This window comes from Chrysochloris asiatica, unplaced genomic scaffold (genome assembly GCF_000296735.1).
Source record: "Chrysochloris asiatica unplaced genomic scaffold, ChrAsi1.0 scaffold00317, whole genome shotgun sequence".
Lineage (NCBI taxonomy): Eukaryota > Metazoa > Chordata > Mammalia > Afrosoricida > Chrysochloridae > Chrysochloris > Chrysochloris asiatica.
The window spans coordinates 1,532,294-1,544,035 of NW_006408835.1; the positions used below are offsets into that span (position 1 = coordinate 1,532,294).

Below are 11,742 nucleotides of genomic sequence, written 5' to 3' on the forward strand. Positions count from 1 at the left end.
TGCTTTATTGACTATGCAAAGGCTTTTGATTGTGTGGATCAAGGCAAGCTATGAACAACATTGTGAAGTATGTATATTTCAGAACACTTAATTGTGCTCATGAGTAACCTGTATATGTACCAAGGTGCAGTTGTTCAAAAGGAACATGTGAACACTGAATGGTTTAAAATTAAGAAAGGTGTATGACAGGGTTGTATTCTTTCACCATACTTATTCAACCTGTATGCTGAGCAAATATTTGAGAAACTAGGTTATATAAAGAAAAACGCGGCAACAGGGTTGAAGGAAGACTCTTTAACAACCTGCCATATGCAGAAAGGGAAGAGTGCTTAAAATATTTACTGATGAAGATCAAAGATGACAAGCTTCCGTGTGAGTTGCATCTCAATGTAAAGAAAACAAAATCCTCACCACTGAACCAATAAACAACATTCTTATCAATGGAGAAAAAGATTGAAGTTGTTCAGGACTTCATTCTTCTTGGATCAACCGTCAACACTTGTGGAAGCAGCAGTCAGGAAATCAAACAATGTATTGCATTAAGCAAATCTTCAGTACAAGACCTTTTTAAAGTGTTGAAGAGCAAAGATATCAGCTTGAAGATTAAGGTGTGTCTGACCAAACCCATGATATTTTCAATAACCTCTTATGCATGTGAAAGTTGGGCAGTGAATAAGGAAGATTGTAGAAGAATTGATGCTTTTGAGTTACGGGTTTGGGAGAGAATATTGAAAATATTCTGTGTTGGAAGAAGTGCAGCAAGAGTGCTCCTTGGAGGTCAGGATGGCCAAACTTGGTCTCTTATACTTCGGACATATTGTCAGGTGGGACCAGTCACTGAAGAAAGAGATCATGTTTGGTAAGGTGGAGGGTCAGAGAAAAATAGGAAGATCTCAGAGAGATGGATTGGAAAAGTGGCAGCATTAGTGGGTTCAAGCGTGGCAACAGTAGTGAGGTTGGCCCAGGACCAGGCAGTGTTTCGTTCTGTTGTGCATAGGGTCTCTATGTGTTGGTACCAACTAGATGGCATCTAACAGCTACTAACATACAGTCAAATGCCTTTGCCTAATCAGCAAAGCTCAAGCAAACATTTTTCTGGTATCCTCTGCTTCTAACCAAAAGGCGTCTGATGTCAGCATATTCCTTGTGCCATGTCCTGTTCTGAATCCAACTAAAATTTCTGGAGGCTCCTTGGCATACATTTCCAGAATTTTTTTTTTTTTTAATTTTTCAGCAAAATTTAACTTGCATGTGGTTTAAATGATGCTGTTCAGTGATGTCTGCATTCTGTTGGGTTACATTTCTTTGGAATGGGCACCAATATGGATCTCTTCCAAAATAGGTTGGCCAGGTAGCTGTCTTCTGAATTTCTTGGCACAGACAAGTGAGAGTCTCCAGTACTGCATCAGTTAGTTGGCATTCCATCAATTCCTGAAGCCTTGACTTTTACTAATGCCTTTAGTGCAGCTTAGAGTTTTTCCTTCAACACCATTTGTTCCTGGTCATATTATACCTGTTGAAATTATTGAACACTGACTAGTTCTTTTAGGTACAATGCCTGCAAGTATCCCTTACAACTTCTTTGGATGCTTCCTGCATCATTAAATATTATTCGAACACAGACAGTACTGTACATCAAGAAAGATCTTGAAAGGCTCTTTTTAATTATGAATGTGATATCATTCCTCCTCAACTTGTCATTCTGGCATAGTAAATCATAAGATTACCTGACTCAAACTTGCCAATGCCAGTCCATTTCAGCTCACTAATGTATCGATCTTTATGTGTTCCATTTTGTTTTTGACAACTTCCAATTCTCCCAGATTCATACTTTGTACACTCCACATTCTGATTATTAATGGATATGTGCAGTTGTTTCTTTTCATTTTGAATTGTGCCCTATCAGCAAATGAAAGTCTTGATTTTTTTCCTTCCATCCACATCATTAAGGTCAATTCTACTTTGAGAACATAATTCTTCCCCAGTCATATTTTGGATTCATATCCTAGCACTATATCACCAATGTTTCCTTCTCTTCATAAGAGTTTCAGTGACTAATGTTTCAGAAATGGTTCACCTCTTCTTCTTCCTAGTCTGTCTTAGTTTGAAATCTCCAGTGAAACCTGTCCACCATGAGTGCCCCTACTGAAGTTTAAAATATTGATGCCATAGCTTCCAGTATGGCAGCATCACACAAGCCATCATATCACAATAGATAAGTGGTTAGTTATCTATTATGAAATGCAAACTGAAACAATAATGAGATATGCCCTCAACCCAGCATTAATAGCAAAGTTAAAAAAAAAAAAAAAAATCAAAAGCAGAAAACAAATTTTGATGTGAAGAGGATGGAACCCTCATACACTGCTGGTAGGTCTGTAAAATGACACAACATCTATGGAAAACGGTATCGGGCCTCCTTACGAAAGTTGGGAATAGCAATACCATATGATCCAGCAATCTCACAACTGTGTATATATGCTAAAGAAATAAGAGGCATGCACATCTATGATTATTAAAGAACAACCAAAAGATGGAAACAGTGTAAGTGCCCATCAACAAGTGAATGAATAAGTAAACTATAGTACAGTAACACAATGAAGTACTATGCAACTTATAGCATAGTTATTAATCTGCAAAACACATCATGACATGGATGGACTTGGAAGACATTATGCTGAATTAAATTAGTCACAACAGGACAAATATTGTATGTGACCACCATTATAAAAATTCAAGAAAAAGATTTATACACAGAAATAAGCATTGATGGTTATCAGGGTTAAGAATATAAGAGAGATCACTATCATAGACAAGCATTAACTCTGGTTATGGGAAAGGCAATATACAAGTGGAAGGTCAGCACAAAATGAGCAAGGCAAAGTAAGACACTGGGAGGAACAAAAGAGTTAAATGCCAAATTAATTACATACACAATCCTGTAACAATGCTAACAGCAATTTCTGGGTAGATACATAGATACACAGATACACATAAACTGAACAGGAAGGTAAATGGGACTACACTCATGAACATATATATATATCTTTAATGGAGGATATTTCTATATATGCATGTGTGTTGTTGTTAAGTGCCATCGAGACTGTTCTAACTCATAGCGACCCTATATACGGTTATCAAGGAGCGGTTGGTGAGTTTGAACCACCAACCTTGTGGTTCAAACAGACTTTTCAGTCCAGTGCATTACCCCACAATGCCAAACTGCTATGGTGGTGGTGGTGGTTATGTGCTGTAGAGTTGGTTCCAACTCTGTTGTGACCCTGTATAAGATTTCCAAGGCTGTAAATCTTCATGGGGGCAGAAAGACTTATCTTTCTCCTGCGGAGTAGCGCAGCCACTTTTTTTTGAACTGCCCGAAACCATTGTATGCACGGCAAATATAACCACATATATAGTAGAACTTGCAAAGGGCACAGTAATGAAAGCTTCTTAGCCTAAAGCAAACAGCTTGAAAAACATGTCTGTGGACTTGAGGTCTCAGATCAAGGTCAACTGGCATAACAAAGACATAAAGACAACTGGCATAACAAAGATGTGAAGACAATGCTTTACATCCTATTTTGGTGAGTAGTGACTGGTCTCTCCTTATAATATGTCCAAACTATGAGAGATGAAGTCTCACCATTATTGCTTCTAGAGAGCATTCTGGCTTTACTTCTCCCAGGACAGATTTGTTTGTTCTTCTGTCAGTTCATGGTACTTTCAATATTCTTCTCCAACACCATAATTAAAATACATAAATTCTTTTTCAGTTTTCCTTGTTCATTGCCAAATTTTAGATGTACATGAGGCTATTTAAAATACCAGGACTTGGGTCAGATGCACTTTAATCCTCAAAATGATATTTTTGTTCTTGAACACTTTAAAGAAGACACATGTTTCAAATATGCCTAATGCAGTATGTTGTTTGATTTCTTTACTTTTGCTTTCCATTCATGAACATTGATTGTGGATCCAAGCAAGTTGAAGTTTTTGATAATTTCAATTTATTCTCCATTAATTGTGATGTTATTTATTGCTCCAGTTGTGATAAAATGTTTGTTTTATTTACATTAAGGTACAATCATACTGAAGGAGGAAGTAGCCTTTGATCTTCATCAGTAATATTTCAGGTTCTTTTCACTTTCATCTAGTAAGGTTGTGCCATCAGAATATAACAGGTTGTTAATGTGTCTTCCTCCAATCATGATGTCACATTCTTCCTCATTTAATACAACTTTTTGCATTATCTACTTAGTATACATATGATGCTGTAGGATCAGCACTGGACTGCTAACCACAAGGTTGGTGGTTCAAATACACCAGCTGCTTCTTGGAAACCCTATAAAGGGTCTCTATGAGTCAAAATCGACTTGACAGCATTTAAAAACAACATACAGACTGAATAAGTATGGTGAAAAGATGCAACCCTGACTTTGAATGGCTGCCTCTTGATCTATGTACAAGTTCCTAATGAGACAGCTCCTCGTGGATAAACTATTTCAATAGTTTTTGTATTATCTTCATCAAAATTTTACGTGCATGCGATATTAATGATATTGTTAATTGAGTTACATATTCGATTGTTGTTGTTGTTGTTAAGTGCCATCGAGTCGGCTCTGACCTTTAGCGACCCTGTATAGGGTTTCCAAGGAACAGCTGGTAAGCTTGGACTGCCGACCTTGCAGTTCAAATGACTTTTCAGTCTGACGCATTAACCCACAGTGCCACACCAGGAAATATTCCATTGGATTGCCTTTATTTGAAATGGGTACAAATGTGGATCTCTTCCAATCAGTTGGCCAGGTATCAACTGATATTCCATCAATTTCTGGAGATTAGTTTTTCACCAATTCATTCAGTGCTGCTTGGAATTCTTCCTTAAATACCTTTGGTTCTTAATCATATGGTGCCCTTTGAAGTAAATGAACAGTGACTAATTATTTTTGGTGCAGTGCCTGTGTATTCCTTCTATCTAGACAGTAGGGATGCTCTTTTCCCCTCATTATATATCAAATTGTAGTTTTTTAAACACAATTTTTATAAAATTGCATCAATTCAGAGTACAAAAATAAGAAGTAAATAACAAAGCCAGAATTCCCCGTGGAGTAGGAAAAAGAATCTCCATGGGAAGTATCAAAGGCACTACACCATTTTCCAACCTATGCTAACTTCCAATCCAACCAGGGCTATTTGTCAAAATTACTAATCTCTCTTTTAAAGCTACTGCAATGTCGACCCATCTACAGGTTATATCCAAAACCTTTGCATGACCTACAAGGACTTCATGTTCTGAACCTGTTTCTAGCATCTTGTTCATTCCCCCCCCCCCCATTCACTGGTTGACACTTTATAATCCAGTGAGGCCCAATCATTCTTTGTAATTCCTTACATGCACTGTGTTATGCTCCCAAGACAATCATGTCTTTGCACATGTTTTCCTGTCTGGAATGTACTGCCTCTACTGCCCCTTTTTATAATCAAACCCTACTCAATTTTAAAGACTAGGTCAGATGCCATCTTCCTCTCTACAATCTCGTTGGGTAACATATCCTACTTAGCTATTATAGCAGTTGCCACCTAACAGTGAAATTATACATTTTAAATCCTGCACTTATGTTTCTGTCTTTTCCATCTGATCATAAGCACCTCAAAACCAGGAATACTAGTTTTTTATATCCTCATTTACTTCTATTAATTTCTCAATAATTTTTAAGGCTTCTTTTATATTTTCTAGGTGGTCTAGTGGCATAACAGTTAAGCACTAGGCTACACTAATCAGTAGCTCTGTGGGACCAGATCTAAGTAGTTCTACTCAGTTCTATAGGGTTACTATGAATTGGAATAAGACTCTACAGCATACAAATCTCTCTGTATTTCTAACTTAACTGTTAAGAATAATAACCAGACTCACTTGGTATTGGTGTGGCACTGTGGGTTAATGTACCAGACTGCAAAGCCATTTGAACTATAAGTTTGGCTGTTCAAGCTCACCAGCTGCTCCTTGGGAACCTTATCCGACCTGATGGCACTTAACAACAATAACAACATATAAACTGAGTCCTGCTATGACACTGGGGGTAAAGTGATGGATGGCAAGGTTGGTTTGAACTGCAAGTTTGGCAGTTCAGACTCACCAACTGCTCCTTGGAAGCCCTGTATAGGGTCGCTGTGAGTTGGAATCGACTCGACAGCACTTAACAACAGCAACAACATATAAATTGATAGTACCCCAAAAATCTCTTTCAATAATAATTAATTTTGCACAATTATAATTATGCCATAAGTAAATGCCACAGATGTTCTGTTCACACTGCTTGTATTCCAGAAAATTTATTTATAGCCCATTAGAAAATTGATTATTACTACAAAGTACTGCTAAATACTTCTTGTAGAAAAAGAAATGTCTTTGTTTTGTTCTTAATTCAAAGCACATACATACATTTTTGTTTTAAGGTTGGACCAGTCCACTGAAAATTACTCCTCTAGAACCTCTTCATGAACGATGCTCAATAAATCACATGTTTACATTTGATGAGGAAGCAACTTGTACAGTAAGAATTTTACTAAATGCTGTTACACAATATTTATTATTAATTTATTTTATTGGTTATGTATTTGATATTTGATATTCTGCATCATAGTAACAATATAATAATATCCCATATATGGAATCCTGGAGCGGTGCTGTAGGATCAGCACTGCACTGCTAATCACAAGGTCAATGACTCACACACACCAGCTGCTCTATGGAAACCCTATACAAGGTCTCTGTCCGTTGAAACTGACTCAACAACACTTAACAACAACAATATATACATACATGCCTGTATGTGTGTGTGTGTATGTATATATATATATATATGTAGTTGTTTTTGTTAAGTGCCATTGAGTTGGTTCTGACCCATAGCAACTTTGTATAGGGTTTCAGAGGAGCTGCTGGTGAGCTTGAACCACCAATTTTACAGTTCAACCAACTATGTAGTCCAGCACATTAACCCACAGCACCACAGCAGAACTCCATATATATCGGTGGGAATGGGGGGGGGTAGAGTCCTGGTGTGGCGCTGCAGGATAGTATACTGGACCTTTGTGAGTCAGAACTGACTCAACTACACTTAGTAATAGCAGCATTGTTAACCCTAATCAGAATCATCAGTGGTAGTAGCAGGACACCATTTAGTCTCAGAGTAGATGAGGCTGTGTGTGGCTTAAGCAGGCTGTCAGCATTGTGGAGTTGCTTCCTCTGAGATTTTGGTTAACTCTTTTGCTCCTGATAAGTAGAGGCCAATCATTGTACCTTACATGTCTGCTTGCAAATTTTTAAGAACCCATGTTACTCACTTCATTCGGATTTTTGCTCTTGTTAAATACTTTCAAGTTGATACTGACTCACAACACTATGCACAACAGAATGAAACACTGCACGGTCCTGTACTAACCTCATCATTATTGCTATGTTTGAATCTATTGTTGCTGCCACTGAGCCAATCCATTTCGTTCTTCCTCTTTATCCTCCTTCCCTCCATCTTACCAACATAATATCCTTCTCCAAGGACTGGTCCCTCCTGATAGTATGTCTGAAGTATGAGAGATGAAGTTTGGCTATACTGACTTCCAAGGAGCATTCTGGCTGTACTTCTTCCAACACAGATTTGTTTGATCTTTTGGCAGTCCATAGTACTTTTAATAGTCTCCTCCAACATCATAACTCAAATGCGTCAGTTATTCTATGGTCCTCCTTATTAACTGTCCAACTTTCACAAGCATATGAGGTGATTGAAAATATCATGGCTTAGATGAAAGGTACCTTAGTCCTCAAACTTCATCACATTAATGAGGTCTTATGCATCAGATTTGCTTAATGCAATATTTTGTTTCATTTCTTCACTGCTACTTCTTGGAGTGCTGATGGTTGATCCAAGCAAAATGAAGTCTTTGACAACTTAAACTTTTTTCTCCATTTATATGGATTTTATTGGTCCAACGATGAGGATTTTTCTTTTCTTTATGTTGAGGTGCAACCCATACAGAAGGCTGAGGTCTTTGATCTTCATCCTTAAGTATTTTAAGCACTCTTCCCTTTCAGCAAGCAAGGTTGTATCATTTGCATATCGCAGGTTGTTAATGAGTCTTCCTCTAAACCTAATGCCATGCCTATGTTCATTTAATCCAGCATTTTGAATTATGTGCTCAGCATACAGATTTAATAAATATGATGAAAGGATACAACCATGGAGCACACCTCTCCTAATTTTAAACCATAAGGTGTCCCCTTGTTTCATTGGAACCTGCACATAGACCTCTTGGTCATGAGCACAATTAATTGCTCCAGAATACTCATTCTCTGCAGTGTTGTCCAGAGCTTGTCATGATCCACACATTCAAAAACCTTTGTGTAGTTAATAAAGCACGGGTAAATATTTTTCTGGTATTCTCTGCTTTTAGCCAAGATCCATCTAATGTCAGCAATGGTATCCCTCATTCCACATCCTCTTCTGAGTCCATCTTGAACTGCTGGATATTCTCTGTCAATGTATGGTTGCAGTCGTTTTTGTATTAACTTTTGCACAATTTTACTTGCATGCAATGCTAATGATATTGTCTGATGATTTCCACATTCTGTTTATTCATCTCTCTTTGGAATGGGCACATGTATGATTTGCTTCTTGTCAGTTGGCCAGCTAGCTGTCTTCCAAATTTCTAGGCAGAGATGAGTGAGTACCTCAAGTGCTGAATCATTTTGTTGAAAAATTTTAACTTGTATTCCATGAACTTTCATTGCCTTGCTCTTTGCCAATGCCTTCAATGCACCTTGGATTTCTTCCTTCAGTATCATTGGCTCTCGATCCTATGCTACCTTTTGAAACGGTTGAACATCAACCATTTCTTTTTGGTAGAGTGGCTCTGTGTATTCCTTCCATCTTCCTTTGATGCTTTCTGCTTTAGTCAATATTTTGCTCATTGTTGTTGTTTGTTGTTAAGTGCCACCGAGTTGGTTCCTATTCATAGCGACCTTGTATCAGGTTTCCAAATCTTTCAATATTGTAAGTTGAGGCTCGAATTTTGTCTTCAGTTCTCTCAGGTTGACAAATGCTGAATGTGTTTTTCCTTTTTGGTTTTCTAATTTCAGATATTTGCACATTTTTTTTTTATATTTGACTCAGTCTTCTCAAGTTGACCTTTGAAGTTTTCTATTTAGCTCTTTTACCTCCTCATTTCTTCCATTTGATTTATCATCTCTACACTGGAGAGCAAGTTTCAGTGTCTCTTCTGACATCCATTTTGGTGTTTTCCTTCTTTCTTGTCTTCTTAATAAATTTTTGCTTTCTTCCTGTATAATGTTCTTTATGTTATCCCACAACTTCTTCTGGTTTTCAGTCTTCAGAGTCTAATGCATCAAATTATTTCATCATCACTGGCTTTAGTGGTTGGTGCATAAATTTGAATAATAGGGGAATTATCTGGTTTTCCCTGTTGTTGTTAAGTGCCGCTGAGATGGTTCTTACCCATAGTGACCCTGTATAGGATTTCCAAGGAGAAGGTGGTGAACTTGAACCACCAACCTTGTGGGTCAAAGCAACTTTGCAGTCCAGTGCATTAACCCACAGCCCCACACCCAGACTATCACAGACAGTGTTGTATTTCAAAATTGATCTTGATATGTTCTTTTTGATTATGAATGCAACACTATTCCATTTCAATTTGTCAATAGTATGCAGAACATGAACTTTGTGAGCTATATTATACCAGATGAAATGGTTCTATAAGTCCATGGTCCTAAGAGTTCGAATCTTAAAAAACAATCTCAGAAGGTTTTTGAGGAGTATCTGTAGTTGTGTCTTCAATGAATATATGTTACTACACACACATATCACATATTTTTATTTACATTTATGTACAGATATATTTCTGTTCACATGTATGTAGACAACTGTACCTACCCATGTACCTTATGCATGGGCCCATATGAATGTGATCATTCATTTTTGAATCTTTGTGTGAATTGTTCCTAGTATAAGTCAAATTATTTTGTGCCTGCATTATTTTCTCTTGAGTACTTCTCAGTGACATAATTTACTGTGGTCATGCTGTGCTCACTAAACCTACATGTGGTATCACTTTTTCTATCACTAAAAATAGCAAGTATCCAAGATCTAAAGCATGCTTCCTACCTCTACCCCACAACTCTTCCTCAAAACCACCCATGAACAATGAATATTAGTCCTTCTCTCTTGCTTTCTCTCTCTGTATATCTACATATCTATACATTTATATATAGATATATCTACACACACACAAACACACACACACATAAGTTTATATGAAAAAGTTTGTGGAAAAAATCCATTATCTTTTAATTCTATTTTTCCACAAACTTTTTTGAAGTCCCCTTGTTTGTGTTAGTGTGTGTGTATAGTTGTTTTACAAAAAATGGATCCTACAATATTTTGCCTGTGTACTGGACTTATTTCACTTAGTATTAAGCTCTCCAGGATCATCCATGCTATAATATGTTTCATGGACTCATCATTGTTATTTATGATTATGTAGTAACTCATTGTCCACCACTCATCTCTGTTTGTAGTACTGTGGTGGCTTGTGAGGGTCATCCATGGTTATAGCTGAACTTCCAGACTAAGATATGCTAAAAACACAAAGACAGAGACTACTACATTTTCAGACACTAAAAATTTTGTGAGTAGCAGTAGAACACTGTCAGCTAGCACAAGAATATTGAAATATTATGAATAAAAAGTGAATATTATCAGATATAGTGCCAGAGGATGAACCCTTCAGGCTGGAAGTTACTCAAAACACAACTAGTGAAGAGCTGCTTCCTCAAATAGAGTTGATTAGGATGATTCAAAGGGAGTAAAGCTTTCAAGACCTTCCTTTGCTGATTGGGAACAACTCAAATGAGAAAAAATAGCTGTAAACATTCATTAATAATTGGGACATGGAATGCACCAAGTATGAATCTACAAAAATTTAAAGTTGTCAAAAATGAAATGGAATGCACTAATATCAATACCGTAGTAAGCTGAAATGGACAGATATTTTGAATCTGACAATCACATGGTTTAGTATGCCAAGAATTACAAATTGGAGTCCAGCTCTTGCAGGGTCGTGGAGCATGAGAGGAGACATGGAGTCGGCGAAAATGAAAGCAATCGAGAAGTCTCTGCTTAGTTGGCTGATGGGGCTCTCTCTCTCTTTCTTCTCTTCTTTCTCCTGTCTGCCCCGGCTCAAAAAATCTTTATTTTTATACTTAAAGTTACACAGTACATAATGATTTGATATTTTGGTTTTTCCTTGAATTATTACACAGTATTAATCACAGTATTCCTTTTACCCTGTGATTATACAACCTTAACTAAAGTATTTCTGTGATGTCCAAACTGACCTTTCCATATCCTGTTCATTTTTCAACCACTGAACACTTTCCTTTTGACATCATCTCCTCTCCTACGTAAGTAATAAATTGCTTCTTCTTATTCCCACTAAAAGATCAAGTTAAACCTTACACAAATCATTTCCACTTATCAGATCCCTGATTACATCTTCTTAGTAATATAAGTTTCTATTAATCATCAACACTTACACTACTCCTACAGAATGGGAAAAAATATTTTGCAATGACATATCAGACAAGGGACTCATTTCTAAAATATACAGGAAACTACAACACCTCTACAAGAAAAAGACAAATAACCCAATTAAAAAGTGGGCACAGGATAG

The 11,742-nt window shown here is 37.0% G+C and overlaps 1 protein-coding gene across 1 annotated transcript in view; it reads left to right on the forward strand.

The window, feature by feature from the left end:
- Nucleotides 1-11,742, forward strand: part of LOC102810830 (chromosome unknown open reading frame, human C7orf72) — a 152,196-nt gene that overhangs the window by 9,498 nt on the left and 130,956 nt on the right. The window contains exon 2 of the mRNA XM_006875288.1: nucleotides 6,457-6,554. Within this exon, the coding sequence (XP_006875350.1) occupies nucleotides 6,457-6,554 (98 nt within the window). The remainder of the gene's footprint in view (nucleotides 1-6,456; nucleotides 6,555-11,742) is intronic.